A 21,218-nucleotide genomic window follows, 5' to 3' on the forward strand; every position below is an offset into this window, starting at 1 on the left:
GGTCCTGGGAACCTCCAGCTTCCCTGGTGTCTGGAACTTTCTAGTGGTACCCTCTTGTTCTATACCCCACGAAGCTACATATTTCTATTCCTTTCCCTGTCGCCCTGAACTGCTCTCCTGTCTCTTCACATACCTGCTCCGTCTTGAACGTCTTCCCTCCTCTCTCTGTCAGGACGTTAGTCCCTCCTCAACTGACCATTTTGTCCCCTCTTCCACGGAGGATTGAAGCATCTACAGTTTGGTCTTCCTTCTTGTTTAGCTCCATATGAGTTTGTGAATTGTAACTTGGGTATTCCAAGATTTTGAGCTAATATCCACTTACCGGTGGGTTCATAGCATGTGTGTTTTCTTGGGTCTGGGTTCCCTCACTCAGGATGGTATTTTCTAGTTCCACCCATTTCCCTAATTGTTTCATGAAGTTATCATTTTTAATAGCTGCGTAGTACTCCCTTCTGTAAATGTATCACACTTTCTGTATCCATTCTTTCATCATTGGGCAGCTGGGTTGATCCCTCCTTCTGGTTACTATAAATAAGGAAGCTATGAACATAGTAGAACAGATGTCTTTATTATGTGCAGGAGCCCTTTTTGGGTATATGCCCAGTAGTGGTAAACCTGGGACTTCAGGTAAAACTATTTCCAGTTTTCTGAGGAAACACCAGATTGACTTCCAGCGTGTTTCTACCAGCTTGCAATCCCACCAGCAATGAAGGAATGTTCCTTTTTCTTCACATCTTACCCACCATCCTCTGTTGCCTGAATTTTTTATCTCAACCCATACTGACAGGTTTCACTGGGAGGCTTAGGGATGTTTTGATTTACTTTCCCTGACAACTAAGGATGTTGGATATTTCTTCAGGTGCTTCTCAGACATTCGATATTCCTCATTTGAGAATTCATCAATTAGCTCTGTACCCCACTTTTAGCAGGGTTATTTGGTTCTCTGGTGTCTAACTTTTTGAGTTCTTTGTATATTTAGGATATTAGTCCTCTATCTGATTTCATGTTGGTAAAGACCGTTTCCCAATCTATAGATTGACATTTTTGTCCTACTTACAGTATACTTTGCTTTAAAGAAGCTTTCATTTTCAAGAGGTCCCATTTGCCCATTGCTGATCTTGGAGCCTGAGCCATTGATATTCTGTTCAGGAAATTTCCCTTGTGCCAATGTGTTCAAGGCTCCTTCCCACTTACTGTTCTATTACATTCGGTGTATCTGGTTTTATGTGGAGGTCATTGATCCACTTGGACTGGAGTCTTAATAGATATAAATGAATCACTCGCATTTTCTGCATCCCAAACACCAATTGATCCACCACCATTTGTTGAAAATGCTTTGTTTTGCCCACTGGATAGTTTTGGCTTCTTCTTCAAAGATCAGTGACCGTAGAAGGGTGAGTTTATTTCAGTGTCTTCAATTCTATTCCATGGATCTACCTGCCTGTCTCTGTACCAATACCATACAGATTTTATCACTATTGCTCTGTAATACACCTTAAGATCAGGGATGGTGATCCCCCCAGAATTTCTGATATTGTTGGGAATAGTTTTTGTGATCCTGGGTTTTTTGTTATCCCATGTTTACTGTCATCATCCAGGAGATTCTTAGCTTGGCCAGCAGATGTCACTCTTTGATTTCACATTCTAGCAGACCCAGGAGATGAATGAAAGCCTCTGAGTGCCCATTCATGTTTGAAATTAACAATGGACACATTGCTGATTTGAAAATGACATCACACATTGCTGAGTGGTCTGGTTTTCATGCCTTGATTCATGAAACAGATAAATGTTTAAAGAGTATGTTTGCCAGGTAGTGGATGTGCCAGCATTTGCTCCCAGCACTAGAGAAGCAGAGGGATGCTAATCTTGGCCTTCACAGCCACTATTCTGTACATGAGTTCCAGGACAAGCAGGGCTACCAAGAGAAAACATGTCTAAAAAATAAAATAAAGAAGGAATGTTTTCCGTGCACAGGTAAAGGGCACTCCAGAGTTTAATGCTGTTTCCAGAGAGGACAACTCACCATCAGGACTGTGTGCTTGTCAGCTCTGTGTCTAACAAACAAAGAAACAATCAATTCAGTCTGACAGACAGACAGAAGTACACAGAAACTGAAAAGATGACTTCACCTTTCCCCTGTTGAATCATTAGAAAGAACCCTGTCATCTCTGTATCTGACCTGATCCCTCCCAGACACTGACATGTGAACTTTCAGAATGCCTCACATGTTTCTGTGGCTTGTGCTATCTAGCAATCCCACAGGGCCCCTGTTGGAGATATTCACTTTGTACCAAGGAAGAACATGGGAAGAGAATGGGCCTCATCCTAACAGAATCTCCAAATTTCCATGAACACCCTTCAGTCATGGCTCATGCTCCTGGAACTTAGTACTCAGTTACTGCATGGGGACCATGTGTCTGTCTACCACTGGGGCCTCTGCTTAATTCATTGTCTTTCAGGGTATGTGCATGGAGTCTTTTTCCATGGTACCTTCACCTGCTGCTATAATATTTTACAGTTGTTTCTCTATCAGGCATCTCAGTTGGGTGTGGTCTTTCCCTACAACTTAGTGCACACTTCTTCTGAGTCTCCCAGACTCCAATCATGAGCTTCAGATACTCATTGACACTAACTGTGGGCTCTGGACTCTATGATTTCCTTAACTTTACCTTTCCACATTAGTGCCACTTCCTGCAGAAACACAATTATCAGATGTAGAAAGTGCTCCCTGAGCTTCCTAAAATGTCTCTGTGGCTGCAGAGGTGTCACGCTGAAGTAGAAGGCTCCTGGCTCTGTGCCCTCCTGCTTGTTGACATCCACTGAAGGGGGAGTCGTCAGAACATATAGGTGGGTTCTAGCTGTAATATCAGGTTGCAAAATTTTCAAGGTAATGACTTCCACTGTTGCAGTCACTTCATTCTTGTGTATTTGCTAAAGGCCTGGCTTAGCAGAAGCTGTAAGACATCTCCTCAGTTGTTCTACCCAGTTGAGATAGGACTACGTTTTTCACTGTGGTTTTAAAACTGGCTGGTCATTTTGGATATATTAAAATCTGTTCTAATTTTCTCATCAGGAGTCACTGCCTGTGTTGAGGTGAGCTCTGCAATGAAACAGCTTTGGAGAAGTCACCCCAGATCCTATAATTAGCCTCTGACTAGACTCCTTTTAGCAACCCCAAAGAAAACTCAGTGGAGCTTCAAAATGTCTGCACAATTTGTACTTCGATCTGTCATTAAGTTCTACTTATGGTGTGTGCGTGTGTGTGTGTGTGCCTGTGTGTGTGTGTGTGTGTGTGTGTGTGTGTATGTGTGTGTGTTACAAATATGTTGTTCTTGGAGGATAACTTCCACTATTTGTGTCTCAGGGGACTTTCCTAATTTTCCCTTTTCTTAAAATTAGGTCTTAATCAGGTCTTGAGGAGTCTGGCTTGAACAGAAAGCCGTGATTGAGGATAGGACCAGTTATGGAGTCTCCAATGAATGCCATAAATAGAAAACTATACACAGGGTCCAAGGTGGGCCTAGACCCGACTCCCCATCACCATGTGAGTTTCATCACCAGCTCACCCACTAGAGTACAGACAGCCTGTCTTCTAAGTTCTGGCTTGCTCCACTCCATTGCCACTGATGCTTTCCTCGATGTTCATTCATGGCACTGGCATTTCCAAAGAGCTAGAGTCTTCTGCTCTAGCCACACTTTTAGTAGTGTCTTGTGAAGAGCTCTACTCATGGACTCCAATTCTGTCACACAGTGCCAAGCCTCAGCTGTTCTCCATGACCCCTTCACATCTTCAAAACCAGGAACACCAGGCTAGCTCTTACACTGACTACTTCAGGTACCTCACAAGGCCCAAACTGGCCTGGTCTTGAACACAGCTTGTGTACTGACTCTCAGGAATCCCTTCCCAGATGATCTCACTTCAGTGGTGCTGCTCTCTCCTGATGACTGTTAAGTTCTCAGGTCCAGCTGAACAGCATCCAGTATCCCAGCAAAGCAAAGGTTCCACTGAAGTAGTTCTGGACTCTTGTTAATCACAGCCAATTCTTCAGCCCCAGCAACATAGAGCCATCCATTCTTAATTCAAATGACTTGGTAGCATTTGCTTCCCTGAACATCACAAGTCAGGCCTCCATTGTCTACACTGCTTTCAACATGCCTGTCATCTAAGGTCCTGAAGCATGGACCAGGTACCTCTTAACACTCATGGATTTTCTAGCCAAGAGGTCCAAAGGCCTTCTAGACTTCCCCAAAATACATGCCCAGGTCTGCTGCAACAAAACCACACACTGTCTTGGTACCAATCTGTCTTCATGAGGTTTACTTTTCCTGTGGTGAAACATCATGACCATAGAGACTTGGGAAGGAAAGAGTTTATGTGGCTTACACTTCCAAATCACTGTCCTTTGAAAGAAGTCAGGACAGGATTCAAAGAGGGCAGGGACTTGGAGGCAGGAGCTGATGCACAGGCCATGCATGGGTGCTGTTTACTAGATTTCTCCTCATGGCTTGCTCAGCCATACAGTCTCATACACAAGCCATCAGCCTTATAGGAAAGGACCACCGAAATGGGCTGTGAGCTGCATGTTATTACTGTGAAGAAAATGCCCTACAGGGTTCCCTCCAGCCTGATCTGAAGGAAGCATTTTAAAACCGAGTTTCTCTCCTCTCATACCGCTTTATAATATGTCAAACTCACATAAAACTGTGAAGCACATACCTTATATTTACAGGTTTCATTAGATATGGTGGTATTACTTGGCATTTCTCTTAGAGCAACTGTGAGCCCCTCTGACCAAACCTTTATGCTCCAATGCTACAAATGACGTCATAACTGGCCATTACACTCCATGGTCATTTTACTGTGAGTGAATCTGAAACATTCAACTTTTATTGTGAAGTTTGGTTAAGGCCTTCCCCTGTATTGAATAATATTAAGGCCATATTTTCTTTTTAAGAAATTTATTAATCTGAAGAGGTGGCTGGGCAGTTAAGAGAACTGCTCACTCTCCAGAGGTCCTGAGTTCAACTCTCAGCAACACATAGTGGTTCAGAGCGATCTGTGATGGGATCTGATGCCCTCTTCTGGTGTGTGTGAAGACAGAGACAGTGTACTCATATACATAAACAAAATAAAAATAATTTTTAAAGGAAAAATTCATTTATCGTTTGGCGTGAAGGCTCAGTAGTTAAGATCCCTTGCTGTTCTTGGAGATGTCCTCGGTTCAGCTCCCAGTACTTGAAAACATCTGTAACTCCAGTTCCACAGATTCTGATGCCCTCCTTGGGCCTCTGCAAGTACCAGGTACACATGTTACAGACAGACAGACAGGCAAAACACTGATACACAGTAAGAGTAAAACATACACAAACATCTAACAATGTATTTCACATAAGTAATGCATCACAGTTGGATTCACTATGATGTGTTCATATATGTGTGTAAGATAATCTGGTGACGACAACCCTTTAATCACCTCTCATGTCCCTTACCCAGTTCCTGCATAGGTTTCCTCTTCCAAATGCCCCCTCTACTTTCAAGGGAAGTTTCTTTAAATTAAAAAGTAATAATAATTGATAAAAAGACTTAATTTGAAGGAGTGTGGGCAAGGAGTTATTTGCAGGAATACGGGCTCCTTAGTAGTGACCACACCAATAAACACAATAAGCTCTGGCATCATTAAATGCAGAAAAATTCTCAGTGAGTGAGGAAGCTTATGAGGCCCTGTGGCTCCATGAAGGGATGGTTGACAGGCCTGCTCTTGTGCAGGGATCATGCAATTTCTCAGAATTCCTGAGCTCAAAGACACAGCAGTGAGGTCATGCCTGGGAACTGTGTTCTCCTGCACCTATTCTTCCCTATGTTATAAGGTATTCCCTGAATCTTGGATGGGATAATTTGGATGTTTGGTTGAGTAAATGCTTTTACCCCAATGTCTTGGGATCTTCCTCCTGGGACAACATTTTGGTTCTCTGGTTGGGAACCTCTCCTTTTGTCTCCTCTAGCCCCTCATTCCTCTGTGGCTTGTGGCAGTTGATGCAGTAGTCCTTGAGCAGCTGAAGTTCTCTACCTAGGGAGGTTTGAAGTGAGAGACACACTTTGATTGTGAAAGTAATACATCCTTGATCCCAGCACAGAAGTCTGGAAGTCACTTCTTAGCTTGTACCCTGATATGTCATGACCCCTGACTAACAAAGATGGTTTAGAGATCCAGGTCACCAATCCTCTTCTCAGACAGACCCATTTCTGGGGTCAACAGCCATTACTGCATGTAGCGTAAAGGGAAGTAAGACAGAGAGAGTTCATGGGCAGTCCTAACTGGCTGTGTGGAAACAGCTTTCCAATTGTTCTGGGAATGAATGTAGAGTCAGTGTCCCTGCATGGGTCATGATAAGAGTGCCTGCAAGTGAGGCGCTCACAAGCTTGTTTCATTCCATTCTCATGGTCTGAGCAGAAGGAAACTTATTGAACTGGAAATCAGTTTCCCAAAAGGTCAATGTTGGTTACTGGTAAGATGGCTCAGTGGGTAAAGGCACTTGCTATGCAAGTATGAGGACCAGCATTCCCATCCCTAATAACCAGTGAGACAGCTATTGCAAGTCCCCTGACAAACAACACTACCAAGGACAGGATGAGACCCCAGCCTGCTCCTCACCTCCTTGGGGACAACACATCCTCTTCACACATATGCAAATGAAAATAATAAAGATGATGGAAATGATGAGTCCTACAGGGATCAATACTTCCTTATAAGGAACCTGGCTGGTAGGTGGAGGCTGGGTGATATCTGGGGCCCTTGTTGTTGATCCTTAAAAAAAAAAAAAACATAGGAAAGTTCTCCATAAAGTTAAATACACCACTCCATTAGCACCTTCTCTCCCAAGGCAGCCAGAGGGACTCCCATGCCAGACCTATTTACAAAGTCCTGAGTAGACAGAGGAGTGGGAGTTGTATAAATGATGTCTCAGCAGAGTTTATTTCATTACAAAGGAAAGTTAATATCTATCAAACCATCCCAAAATTTGACAAATGAACTGTGGATATCACTGGATGTTGAAGAAATTGCTGGTGTATAACTGTGCCAGAGTAAGATGGTAAATCCTTTAAAAAGTGGTGGTGGAGCTGGTGGAAGGGCAGCTACCTGAGGATGAGAGGGCGGGAAGTGTACAGTGATGCACACAGACTTAGGGCTCATTAGCAGGCCATGCAGAGTCTGGACCACTGGTTAACAGGGAGTGAGGAACACTGGGGTGTGAGATGGACTGAGGAATCCCTGTGGTCATCACTGTCTCCCCAGCCAGGAACACTCCCCAGAACTCACTCACTCACTCAGTCTATGAAATTAGAAGAAGAGCCTTCTGACAATCCAGGTAATACCTACTTGTTCTTTCCTCGTGCTGATTTAAGAATTCATTGAATTTCGGACTGCATTCTACTATGAACAAACTCAGATGTTTCATTAATGTCTTATCATCTTTCCATTCTTTCTTGATGTCCTCTGGTACAGGATTAATCACTTTCCACTTCATAGTCTTTAGGTCCAAGATGAAGGAATAATTCTCACTGATGTTGAATACACAGGAAGCACTAATGATTTGTCCGTGGCTGTGGTTAGAAAGCATGGTGACCCATAAAGTGGGGTGACCTGCAAGTCACATACAACACCGTCATTCTTCCCTTCTGATCCATTCGTTACCCCTCAAGGTCAAGTCCTTCTCTACAAGCTTAGGTGTCAGTATCTTTTCCACACGACTTTCTCTTTTTATCCACTGTGTACCCTGGGCCTGCACAATACCACAAGCGCTCAGCTCCTTCACACAAAGACACTCACATCCCATTCCTCCATGTGCTCTGCCCCTCCTCTCGTGCCAACCATCTCTGCCTCTGTGCTCAGACTCACACTTACCACTGGTCTTGGTAGTGTCCCCTTTGATTTCAGACACCTTGTCCCTTAAGTCCTGTTTACATCGGTCTATCCACTGGGTCAAACATGTCCACACTTCGGTGGCATTTGCCATCTTCTCCTGGTTACCCAAAGGCATGGTCTTGTTCACGTTATTAGAAGAAAGGAAAACATTTCCATCCATTGAACACTGTTCTTCATACCAGAGAGGTTCTGCTTCGGTAGGAGACCTGATGATCAAGTTGCAACTAAGAGAGTGTACATCTGTGAGAGAAACATGAAGGTGAGTTCCAAATTGGGAGCACAAAGCCATAGGACACATGTTCCTGTGACCCCAAGCATTCTTCTGAAGGGCAAAGGTCAGGAGGAGGTGACTCTATTCAAGAGGCCCACCATCTCTGCATCTTCTGTTCTGTGAGAACAGTGGCTGGGTCACATTGGTCGGACCCCTCCTCTCACCCCAATGCATACCATGTTATCAGCAGGATTATCTCAAAAGTACACTTATTGTCTACTATCATGTACTGAATATAAAGTATGTCAGATAACATCCATATTCCTGGGCATGAAAATCTATCTGAACACTCAGGGGGAAGGGGGGCATCATGGAGCACTTGAAAATTCAACATTGTACCTGGTGTTGAGAGAAGCTCCTGAGGCAATGCCCCAGGTGTCCTGGAGAGGGAAGCTGCCAGCTGTGAGCTCAGTGCTCATCCCTGCTCCCACTGGGCTCTGTCACACAGCACTGTTGGCCTTCAGAGCTCAGCTTCCCCCACATTAAACCACACACCTATTCCATTCACAAGGAGAGATCTCTGTCTGTCTGTGATCTGCTTGAAGCCCCAATCTCTCTCCTTAAGTCTTTGCTTCCCAGCATGCTTATGGCCCCTGATGTCCCAGACTTTCACTAACAGCTTAAGAGACACAATGCCTTACAGCTATTCTGTGAAGGAGACTACAAAAGGAAGCAAGCAAGACAGAGAAGCCTGGGCAAGTTTGCTGTCACATGCTTGTGGGAGCACTAGAATGTAAAATTCAATAATATTTCATTGTAGAAACTTTTAACAAGTTTGTAATATATTTACACTAAAAGATGCAAAATAAAATACAACATCGGCCCAAAAGAACACCACATACACCCCAACACACACACACACACACACACACACACACACACACACGCACACACACACACACACAAACACACAAACACACACACAGAGAGAGGCTATTTCATGACTTATTTGTTGGTCAACTACTCCTGAACAAGTTCTTCCCAGGATGGCTTGATCTTTCTAGTGTCATTCCCTGAAGAAAACCGATTTTCTCTCTGCCAGCAGATTGACCCGGGGGAGAAGGGATTGTTGCAAATTCTGTAGTTTAGGAAATGGTGTGAAATCCTGCCTTAAAAGAAAACAAGAACAAATGGTCATTACCAAGGCTTTTAGAATGCCGTTTCTCATTTGCTGTGGACATGACCATAAAGAAAAATTCCCATTAGGTTTTCCAGATGCTACTTGTCTAGCAGTTAGCCTGTTGGGAACATTTTTAAAAATAAAATAAAAAAATAAATATAATAAAAATAAAATAAAAAAATTAAAAAAATAAAAATATATAAATTAAATTGAAAAAAAAAACAATAACAAAGGGGTAAAACAGGTCACAACATGAGTGGTTGTGACTGCCTTGTCCCTGGAAGTTCCTATTGCGATCTGATGGAAAAATACCATGAAATGAAGGAAAGAAAGTTCGAGGACAAGACTTCACAGAATGGCTCTGGGCATGCTAAGAATACCAGGGGAAGGCAGTCTTCAGAGCAAAGTCCATGGGAACTGTCTGAGACATCCTGCCTGCAGGGTCTGGCACTTTGCCCATACAATCAGCCCGGTGGCTGAAAACTGTGAGCCTCACCACAGATTGATTAGGATCTTCCCTTCCTTCCTTATTTGTTCTACAGGCCTGGGTGGTTGTTCTACAGACCGGGCCAGGGCCTTAGAGTAACTGTTGATGCTCATCTTTCAGGCAGGAAGGAGGAACCATGTACAGGAGGAGCCTTTGAGAGAGTGGACAAGGGCGTCCCCTACCCTGTTTTTCAACAAACATGCTTCCCTCCCGCCACCCCGACAACCTCCCCGCCCCCCACGACAGCCACTTCAGTCAGGACATTGCAACTCACCAGCGCACAGCGTAGACCCCAGACAGCTCAGAAAAACCAAAACGCATGAAGCTCCTGTGAATAGAGGATGCTCAGCGCCTGTGTTCTTTGCCATACCCGCCATGAGCAACAGGTGTGACTGGAGCTGTGAGAAGCGGTGAGGATTCTGTGCCGCCCCGCAGAGGATCCCGCTCAGAGATTCACGAAAATGCTGGTCACCAACGCTGTAACTCCAGCAATTGTCAGGAACTTTGTAGCTTGCTTGTCCCTCCGTGAGGATCACAGCCACGCGGGAAGGCCGTCCTGCCAAACTGGGAGCCTGAACTCCACCCTCCATATGAGTAAGGATGCGCTGATTTCATTGTCCCGCCCACTTCTAAACCAATCAACCAACCAGCCCCTGTTGGTGGATCATTCCCCTCCCACTGTTTAGCATTCCTGGGCACTTGCACGTGCACAGGAACACAACCTGCTGGCCTCCAGTAGGTGGCGCTAAAGGTCGCAGATAGAATGACACTTGTGCAACTAATTAAATGTCCCAGGCTCAGGCAGTGCTCAGGCCCAGGGCAATTGGGTCACTTTATCCTAAAGAGCTTCTGTCCTGAGTTCATCAGCCATACCATTAGTCTCCCTCTCAAAGGCCTACCCCACAAGTGTTCCCCTCTATGCTGCTTTCAATATGCTTGGTCCAAAGGAAGTGATATTATTAGGAACTCTGGCCTTATGGGAGAAGGTGTGGCCATGTTGGAGAAAGTTTGTCCTGTGGGGGTGGCCTTTGGAGGTCTCCTCCTCTGTCCAGGCTCCATCCAGTGTGGAATGAGACCCTCCTAGCTCCCTGCAGAAAGGAGTTTTCTCCTGGCTGCCTCTTGATCACACTGTAGAACTTCTAACTCTCTAGCACCACATCTGCCTGCATGCTGCCAGGCTTACTGCCATGATGATAATGCACTGAACCTCTGAGACTGTAAGCCAGCCCCAATTAAATGTCTGCGTTTATGTACACTCTTCACCTAAAGTGAGCCTAACCTGGGTACTGTCCTTTTGAGGGGCGAAAGATAACTTCTATGACCCTTATAGAGGCTGGAGTGCCCTTATGACAATGAGGGAAGTCTGGGGGGGGGGGGGATCTGGCTACTGGAGCTCCTCAGAAAGGGGCCTGAGCACTCTCCTGACTTAAAGGTTGACAAACAATACGAAGTATTACAAAGTTTCCAACATACACAGAGCCTACAAAAGGAGTCCCCCCCAGGGAAAGATTTCTCTACACTTGAGTGGCAAAATAGCCAACATCTTCCATGTCTTAAAGAAAGAACCCTTCCTTCAAAGGGTAAGAGACACTTTATTCTGGAGACAAATATGAAAGACCAGGCCACCAGAGTGACCACAGATTTTGGTTACCCTTATTTTTATGTGATATTTCTCTGTTTATGAATTTTCTGTAGTGTAGAGACACGGAAGTCATAAATCAAAAATCTCTCAAATGAATCAGTAGAGACATGGGGAAGGGATCTTACATCAATTGTGTAGAAACACAACTGGCCCAGATCGTGTCTGACAAAATTCTTAGCTTTTGGGTTGGTGGAACTAGAGGGTCTCTTCATGTATTTTAAGGACATATCTAAAAGTCGCAAGAAAGTTAGGTCACAAAAGGACATAGACAGTAATTGGTTCCTAAGGGGACTGAAGATGGCCCTAGAAAATATGTCTCAGGACCTGGGCCCCTCAGCATCTCACATCACTGAGGATTGCTCAGTTAGCTTTCATAGTTTCTTGTCTGTCTAGGAGCTCCTGTTCACACATGCAAGGCTTTTCTATCGTTTCTAGGCCAGGCCCAGCTTTGTGTCTGTGTCTCTGATTTGTTATAACTCTTCTCCTCCTACAGATGGGTGATGTGTGGTGTCTTTACATGATAATGTCCCTCAAAGGGTATAACTTAAAGTGGCTGACAAGGAAACAATGGAATATGCAAGCTTAGTTCAAATTTCTTTTAATTCATGATATGCAAGAAAATCTAACACATTGTATCCAATGTGTTAAATTCGTGAAGAGAAAAGTAAATATCAATATTAATCAAACAATGCCACAATGATATTGAAGCTAGGTGTGAAATAACACATTAATGAGTGACAATACAACACTTGATAATATTAAGCAATTACGCCCAATTTGTTAAAGACCAAGCATGGGGAGGTTTGCTGTGTCCAGGGTTTTATATCTCTAGGAAAGAAGAAGACTAAATTACAACTTAACAAAAGAAGGAAGCAGCCACCACCCAAAAACATCCAAATGACTATGAATTTCACAATAGACTGTGTTTACCTGTAAGAAAGATTTGTAGGATAAAGTAATTTCACCCTAACAGATTGCTAAAGGACTGTTAGAACAGAACAAAACAAAACAAGGAAACACAGAAGATTCTATAGGCTTGTGGAGGTAAATTTAAAACTGTATATTGGAAAAACCACAAAAAGAAACTTGTTTAATTGAATTTAGTTTTGCAAGATTATACCTTGATTTTTTGTGAGTTTGTCACGCATTCAACTTCACAACAATAGAGTCTTGTCACAGTCGACATTGAGAATCTGTTTTTGTCCGTATTTATTCATCAGAAGGGTCTAATATTTCGATGTTGTGACACAAAGTGATCTCCTAATTCAGGCCTGAGGACTGTACAGTTCACTTCCCAAACTATATTTGCAAACTGCCTTAAAGCATTTTGTATAAGTTTCTGTATTAGATTTGGCCACATTGATTGGTGTCTTGGACTGAGAGCTGCTCACTCATGAAGCTATGTAACAGACTAAACCACTCTCTGTTCTTCAAGTCCACTGTAACTGACTTTCTGAGTTTGCAATGGCCACCACTAGAGGCCTAAAGCAATGAGGATCAAGGGCTGGGCTGACAGCAGTGATTTTAACCTTCACCTCCAGGTTGGCCCTGTCCCAGCATAGAGGACAGGGGCATAACTCTAAAAGAACATGACAGCCTCAGAGAGGATGTGGGATCCCAGATTCAAGTTTTGGGTCATTTCACAGAGAAGTGCCCTTCCAGAACAGGATTTCTGGATGAAACGTAAAGACAATGGTTCACTGAAACTCTCCTACACCCCTGAAAGTAACCACTGTAAAGATACATCTGTCAACCACACAAGGAACCTGTGCTATTTACAGGGTCTTACAGACCTGTCCAAGACAATAGCTACAAATAATATTCACTTAAAAGTCTACCAGCTGCAACCAGGATTCTCACCAGGACCTGGTTCAACTGGGAGAACTGAAGATCCTGACTCCCTCCACACTCTAATTAATCCTTATCTGTGATCTTTATTATTCCTGATTCTAGGTCTATCACCCCTAGGATGTTTGGACACTATACCTTTCCTCCACACCCACCTCTCCTTAGATGAAGAGACCCTTGAGTGTCAGTAATGATTGGGACAGATGCCCATGGCTCTCACTGAAACAAGGAAAAGCACAGCCCACATCCTGGCTCCACATTGGCAGGACATTCTCCAGTTATTAAAGCAGGGTGTTCAATTTCTCTTACATTTCTCCCATAAGAGGCAAGGCCATGGGAGATGTCTGAACCAGCTCCTGTCAGATCCTGCTCATCCCTCCAACTGTAGTCATGATAAGGCCTGCCCCTGAGGGATCCACTGAGGGAAGAGCTCTCCACCTGCAATCAATCAGGTTCCTGGGAGTGTTGTGGAGACAGTTACACATTCTTTCCGTGACAGTTCACTATTCATTCTCACAGTCTATGTCTGTGGTATCTTTAACTCTGTGGTGACTTTCACTGTTCTCACTTAACCCTCCAGTATGGTGTGTGTCGTCTAGATTAGAAGTCACTGAGGTGGAGTTAGTGCTGTGGCAGGGCTGTCCATCACCGCCATCTACACCAACACTACTGTCAGCCCCAAGGACCACTGGATCTCTGAGTGACCTCAGAGTCTGTACTTCAACCTCATGCAACAACCAACCTTCCCTTCTGCAAAATGTAGGTCAATCCCTTCTTAAGTTTTATGACCTTATGACCCTATGAGAGCTCAGTGACCCCACACAGGGCTCTCAATGCACTGTTCTCAGCAATACAGCCCTTCCAAAAGGAAGTCTTCTGCATCATTTTCATGTCATGATCTGCCCATTGTCAGGGCAGCTATGCAGACTCAAAGAGTCTCTCCCTCAACCCCCCTAACCCTAACCCTAACCCTGACCCTAAACTTTAACCCGAACCCTAACCCTAATCCTTACCCGAACCCTAACTGTAACGTAGTCCTAACCCGAAATGGAACCCAGACCCTAGCCCTAACCCTAACCTAATCCTAACCCTAAACCGAACCCTACAGTGACTCTCATACCAGGGCTAAGTCTGGATATCTGTGGCTCCTGGCTTAGGACAGCCCTTAGTACAGAATGATCAAAATGATCAGAGCATTCAAGGGGTTGGTCTTGTGGGACCAACCTGTAATCCCAGTCCTCAGGAGCCTGAGGCAGAGGGATAACTAAATTCAGAGTCAGCCTGGCTTCATAGTCACATTGTCTCAAAAGAACAAACAAAGGATACAAAATAAAATCCATTCTTTTCACTTGGTTACTGTACTTTGCCATAGTTTAGTGCCTATGGAAAGTATGATTCAAATGTTTGTCCTCTGATCTTGAAGTCACCTGGGTTTATGCAGGTAAAGGGGGTGAGGACCCACTGCATCATTGTCAGGTTATGCCAAACACAGGGTGGAGTCAAAACACAGAGTTGTTCTATTTTAAATTGATCTAAAATTTCCCTATAAGCATAGGCTGATAAAAGGTTTGTACCTAATATTAGGGAATATATATCTTTTTCTAGTTATTTATTTATTTATTTATCCCATTTTTTTAAATTGGGTATTTCTTATTTACATTTTAAATGTTATTGCCTTTTCCGGTTTCCTGTCTCTCAGCCCCATAGCCCCTCCCACCCCCCCTTCTCTATGGGTGTTCCCTCCCCATCCACCCCACTTACCACCCCCTACAACAGTCCCCTACAATGGGGGTCCAACCTTGGCAGGACCAAGGGCTTCCCCTTCCACTGGTGCCCCAACAAGTCTATTCTCTGCTACATGTGCAGTTGGAGCCCTGGATCAGTCCATGTATAGTCTTTGGGTAGTGGTTTAGTCTCTGGAAGCTCTGGTTGGTTGGCATTGTGGGACATATATTTTTACGTCAATATAATTATTTTGGAATAACATTTATTGCTTAAAATCTTTTAAATCTACCTGGATGTTTGGTCAGACCTACAATACCAGTATGTGGGAAGCTGAGGCAGGAGGATTGCCATAACATTTCAAGCCTGTTGTGGTTAATATACTAAGCTCAAGTCCAGCTTGGGAGCTAAGGAGAATCCTTTACCAAAAACCTAAAAATGAAAGGTAAAAGGCCAGCCAAGAAACACACAGTATTTTTCTAGTCTTTCATATTTACTTAATTTTTTCGTTTTCCTGATTTTTTAAAATGTTTTTCATTCACAATATTGTGTTGTACTTACAACTCTAGAAACATCTGACATCTTATCATACTAGAGTTTCCTGTGGCCAAAGGATCTAGAATAAAGAATGACAGAGAAAAGGATTGTGAACTGAGCTCTGTGATCTGTGATGCGTGCGCTTGTCTGAGGAATGAAGGAGAGTGGGTAGTAGAGTTGTAACCCAGGAACACACTGTAATCCACACTCCTTTTGTCCTCTTGCTCTCCAGATTGACCTGCAGTCCTCATCACCATCTCTGTTGGGTGACTCTTTGACATTGCTTGAGACGAGTTCAGCAAAGGAAGCAAATGAATGGCTGACAGCATCCCAGAATTCTGTGCTGTTGACTTCGGACCAGACTGCTGGGAACCCAGGAGGCTGATGGCCGACAGAGCCTCCCACACCAGGGCATCAGGGTGCACTAGGCTGTTGCCATCAGGCCCTTCCTCTAGCTCTGTTCCTTTCCTTTCTCATTCTTACCAGATAGCGCTGTGGAGATCAAAGTGGGCATGGCCCTAAAATTACTCCTCACTATGTAATAACAATGTCTTGCCCTGGGTGACTCCATTTTACCAACAGCACTTGGTTCCCTTCTGAGTGCAATGCAGACATTGGAGGACAGGAAACCTCACTTTAAACACACACACATGTCAGCCAAGTACCATCCATGATGCAGATCTTGATAACTAACTTAATCCCAAAGCAAAAATATGCCTCCTACACATTTATGAAAAGAGGTTTGAAGTCATGAACACATGTGCATCTCAAACCACAGAATCCATTTAGAAAGAGAGGACAGTAACAGTCATCGACTAGTGGTCAGTGCCATGCCAGGAACTACCAGTGGGCATGGCATAAGCATAGAAATGTCACATTGAGTGATGTATAATAATAACAACGCTCAGTCATATAGTGTTTTCCTGTCACAAGCATGAGGACCTGACTTCCCTCCCTAAAACTCATGTACACTGCTGTGGCACATGCTTGGAATCCCAAGATTACAGAGAGAGAGAGAGAGAGAGAGAGAGAGAGAGAGAGAGAGAGAGAGAGAGAGAGACAGAGAGACAGAGAGACAGAGAGAGAGAGAGAGAGAGAGAGAGAGAGAGAGAGAGCACTCTGGAGCTTCTTCCTCTGCCCTCATAGTTGAAGTGGTGAGTTCTAGTACACATTGACCAAAAACACACTCTGCATAGCATCCTGAGTGATGTCAAAAGGAAATGTGTAGTCTGCATACATATATGAACAAACACACATATATGTATATATACACGTGAAACAAATAGACACTGTTCCCTCAGACATAGCTAGTGAGTTTGCTAAAGACAGTATTTCTGAGGGGCATATGGGAAATTTCAGTACTACGTACGAGATATTTCCTAGCCTTCTCTCTGGCCATTTTAATGTTTGTATTTGGATAAGAGAGAGACAACTCGTGTCTTTTTTTTTTCTTTTTTCGGAGCTGGGGACTGAACCCAGGGCCTTGCGCTTGCTAGGCAAGCACTCTACCACTGAGCTAAATCCCCAACCCCAACTCGTGTCTTTTTAGGTAATAACTATCGTAGAACCATTGGTCAACCACTGACCTGAGGTGCTAACACTGAGTAGAGCCGCAATCTAATTTTAGGAGATATCATGGGGAACTAGGGCAGACTCTAAGTATTCGAATCTGTTGGTTATAAGACAATATTTTCGTTGAGGTTTGGTGTGTTGCTGTTGTATTGTAATGTTAATGCCATACTAGAATGTCTGAGCCTATGACTGACTTCTCAATTTTTTTTCCTCTTTTTTCTTTTTTTCGGAGCTGAGGACCGAACCCAGGGCCTTGCACTTGCTAGGCAAGCGCTCTACCACTGAGCTAAATCTCCAACCCCGACTTCTCAAATTTATACTCTTTCCTTGTGCAAACTTCGTACCTTGATTTAAAACTACTGGTTAAATAAAATGGACTACAGCCAATTACTGGAGGGATTAGAGATAGGTGGGTTTGGAGTGACATGGGAGGGAAAGAAGGAAGAAGGAAGAGAGAGGAAGCTGCCATGAGGGAAGACAGACAGCAGGAGAAAGAGCAAGTGTCTGGGGTACATCACTGGAGATGTAGCCAAGTCAGCAGGTAGAAGAGTAGACAAGGGTTAAACTTCCCGTAATTGTCAAAGCCAAATAAAATAACCTTAGTCTGAGTCTCACTTATCGGCTTGTCAGGGATGCACTTAAATTCAATGTACAACATTGATTTTATTTTCCAGGAGGGAGAATATGATTTTTCATTGCCATCCTGAAAGATGAGCAGATCATGTTGTGGATAAATGATGCAGACCACTTTCTACTGGAAGGATTTTAGTCCTGGGAATAGGACATTGAGAGTCCACTCTGGGGTTACTTAGCTGTCAAAGGGTCATAAGATCTCAAACCTAAGAATGGATTGACCTACATTTTGCAGAAGGGAAGGTCGGTGGTTGCATGAGGTTGAAGTCCAGACTCTGAGGTCACTCAGAGATCCAGTGGTCCTCAGTGCTGACAGTAGTGTTGGTGTAGATGGCGGTGATGGACAGCCCTGCCACAGCACTACCTCCACCTCAGTGACTTCTAATCTAGACGACACACATCAGACTGGAGGGTTAAGTGAGACCAGCCAAAGTCACCACAGGTTAAAAAGCAGAAATAGGTTGTGAGCAGGAATAAAGAATTTAAAGCCCCAAGGGTTAAAAGGGGAAACCACAATTAGGATGTTTGAGGACAGGCAGGAAGTATGACAATAGTGCCTGAGGACAAGATGAAATGACAGAAATGTAAAAGTAAGGGGGTCATAACATGATGTAAGAACCTCTGATTGTGGTTTCCCTCTAGAGTCAAGGCGTGTTTGGTGTATGTTGTACAAACTTTTATTCAAAGAATGAACAAAAGTTCTCCAAGGCTCCCAGGAAGTGGCTCTGAGCTTATAGGTTGAGTGCTCTAACTTTGCTCAGATGATCCCAGTGACAGGCCTTGCAATGACTACAGTTGAGGGATGAGCAGGTCCTCACAGGAGCTGATCCTGACATCTCCCATTGTCTTGCATCCTGATGAAGAAATTTAAGATAAACTAAATGTGTTGTTTTAATAGCTGGGGATTATCCTGAAAAGGTAGAGTCATAGTTTGGTCTGTGTTTATGGTGGTATTCAGTGTCAACCTTGAGCATCTCTTCCAATCATATAGTGAGACCCAAGACTCTGCATCCCATAAGAGGTCGGTGTGGAGGAGAAGACCACTGTACAGGCTTCACACAGGTTGATAGACGTAGAGTTAGGAATAATAGGATCATAAATGAGGAGTGATTGCTTCACGGGCTGATGACACAGAGTAAGGCATAATTCAGGAACATAAAGTGGCTTTATTAGGATGTAGAAGCTTTAACACCTTGAGTTCTCAAGTTGAACCGGGTCCTGATGAGAATCCTGGAATCCTGGTTAAACTAATAGATTTTTAATTTCATATGATTTGAATCTGTATCTTTGGGCTCGTCTTTAAGACCATGTAGATGGCTAATAGCGTCCTTGTCTTGTTGGCATTTGTATCTTGTTAGCGGTCATTTTCAGGGGTGTTGGAGAGTTTTAAGGACCATTTGTCTGTGATTTTCCTCCACTTGTCATCTTCTGGACAAGGGTATTTCTCTGTGAAATATTAAAGCTGGAACTCTGGAGTCTCCATATCCTCTCTGAAGTTGTCATATCATTTTGGAGCTACCCCACTGTCCTCTTCACGGGACATGCTTAACATGGAGGTGAAGGTGAAAATCTTTACTGTCAGCTGGCCCGTGATCCTCACTCTGGCCTCTAGTGGTGGCTGTGGAGAACCAGAAAGTCAGATATATCAGACTTGAAGAACAAATATTGGTTTTAATCTGTATCATAGCATTCATCAATGACCAGTTCACAGCCCTAGACCCAAATGTATGTGGCCAACTGAAAGTCAGGGAGTTCGATAAATATTATAATGCAGTTTTGCAAATATTTTTAGGTAAATGTGCTGTGTGGTTGTATGACTTAGGAGATGACTGTGTCTCAAGACCAAAAGGTTAGACACTGCTGATGAAGAAATGGTAAAAAAGTAATAATAATAAAAGATTTCAAATCAACCTTGACTAAGATAAGACTTCATTGTTAAAAAGTTAAAGTTTTTACAAACAGAAGGAATGACAAATCATATGTGTAATTAAATAGCTATATATTTTAATCTATACCATTTTAAGGAAGTGGTAAAGCCTGTGACATACAGAACCTTTTGCTTTTCACTGTCTTTTAGCAATCATTCAGGCTGAAATTAATTCATGATTGAAATCCTTCTTGCCAAGAAGTTTATTCTCTTTATCAGAAATCATTGCTTTGTGTACATTTACCCCTTGGCATGATTTTTTTCGTGCTTCCTTCCTTTGACAGATTCTTGAGGTAATTTGGGCTTTTTTTTTCTGGAAGGTTTAAAGCTCTGAACACAGCAAACTTCATCATATATGTGAGTTATAAAATGGGTTTAGATGTACAATATTATCAACATTGTTATTAGTTAATGTGCTTTTTGACAGCTAGGTTCAATAACCTGCTGACATGGTATAATTCTGATATTTCCTTTTTTCTTCACAAATTTAAAACTATATACCGTGTTATATTTGGTTTTATCTCATGAACTAAAACACATTCCCACGACCTTGTGTGCTCTCTTATTTATCAGTCTATTTGAGTTAAACCCTTTGACTTAGGCAAACATTAGTGCACAGCATCTATCTGAAGGCAGTGAACAAATAAATCAAATCAAACATACAGACTAGAGCTGAGCAAGACCACAAAATGACAAAAACATTTTACCTGTGAATGGGGTTCACAGAAAGGTCTAGACTCACAAAAGCTAATTGACTGAGAAGATCTCAGGGATGTAAGATGCTGGAACAACACAGGTCCCAAGATATATTGCCTTGGGTCATCTTTAGCCCACTCAGCACCCATTTGTTGCCTACCCTAGTTAGTGTTGTCACTTTATTGTGACTATTTCCTATGTCCCAAGTATGTGTGAACAGTCCCTCTGGATTCTTCCAGCCTGCAAGCCAAAATTTGAGCAAATAGCATCTGAGGATCAGAGTCAAGATTTCTAAGACATGGTATCAGCCATCTGCCTTATGCACCAAATATATTAGAAAATTATGACTTTCATTATGTCTTTAGTATAAAAAGTTCATAAAATTGCTATCACATACAATTGTAGGTTATCCAAATTTGGGCTCATTCTTGTAGCCAAGGTCTTTAATATTTACCTCCAGAATAAAAGGTTCTTATACGTTTGAGTGAAGGTTTCCCCTGTTTCCACAGTGAAGCAACTCTCAGAGCTGTAATCAGAGATGTGAAGATCATGTACCATGGATAGTTTTCATCAGACTGGACCCTATGTAGGGACAAGGTGGAAGATGGGGCCTCAGGTACACAGGTCATGCAGAACCTTGAAAGGGGCACAGTGAATTCAAGGAATGAAAAGTGAAGTCACTTGGGGAGACTTGGGTTGGAGAAGAAAGCTTCTCTAGTATTGGCAGGAAATGTTTGATGGAGAGAGGTCAGCTTCTAATTGTTCCCTAAGTTTCTGTAAAATGTTCTGCAGCAAGGATGAAGGAAATCCCACATACAGGCAGAGGAAGGATGATCTG

General features: G+C 43.2%; 1 protein-coding gene and 1 non-coding gene across 2 annotated transcripts; one reads left to right on the forward strand and one right to left on the reverse strand.

Moving 5' to 3' along the window:
• Positions 1-4,942: 4,942 nt before the first annotated feature.
• On the reverse strand, positions 4,943-10,399 carry Raet1e (retinoic acid early transcript 1E). Its single transcript, XM_087604522.1, has 6 exons — positions 10,078-10,399; positions 7,905-8,165; positions 7,380-7,643; positions 6,654-6,806; positions 5,927-6,068; positions 4,943-5,289 (listed from the first exon to the last, which is right to left on the reverse strand). Exons 1-6 carry the CDS (start codon positions 10,391-10,393, stop codon positions 5,223-5,225), a joined length of 1,203 nt encoding a protein of 400 aa, XP_087460648.1. The 5' UTR covers positions 10,394-10,399; the 3' UTR covers positions 4,943-5,222.
• Snora32 (small nucleolar RNA, H/ACA box 32) lies at positions 9,328-9,449 on the forward strand. The gene has a single exon (XR_015655771.1). It is a non-coding gene; the product is annotated as a small nucleolar RNA SNORA32 (small nucleolar RNA).
• Positions 10,400-21,218: the final 10,819 nt, after the last annotated feature.

The sequence above is a fragment of the Rattus norvegicus genome, chromosome 1 (assembly GCF_021556685.1).
Source record: "Rattus norvegicus strain SHRSP/BbbUtx chromosome 1, alternate assembly SHRSP_T2T, whole genome shotgun sequence".
In the NCBI taxonomy this organism is placed as follows: Eukaryota; Metazoa; Chordata; class Mammalia; order Rodentia; family Muridae; genus Rattus; species Rattus norvegicus.

Bases quoted from the DNA above. Each gene is read 5' to 3' on its own strand.
- Raet1e (XM_087604522.1), bottom strand. From the start codon at position 10,393: ATGGAGGGTGGAGTTCAGGCTCCCAGTTTGGCAGGACGGCCTTCCCGC. The intron at 8,166-10,077 runs GTGAGTTGCAAT...TTTCTCTCACAG, and splicing joins GGGGTCTACGCTGTGCGCTG to ATGTACACTCTCTTAGTTGC. The intron at 5,290-5,926 runs GTAAAAGCATTT...TGGTACTTGCAG, and splicing joins GAAGATCCCAAGACATTGGG to AGGCCCAAGGAGGGCATCAG.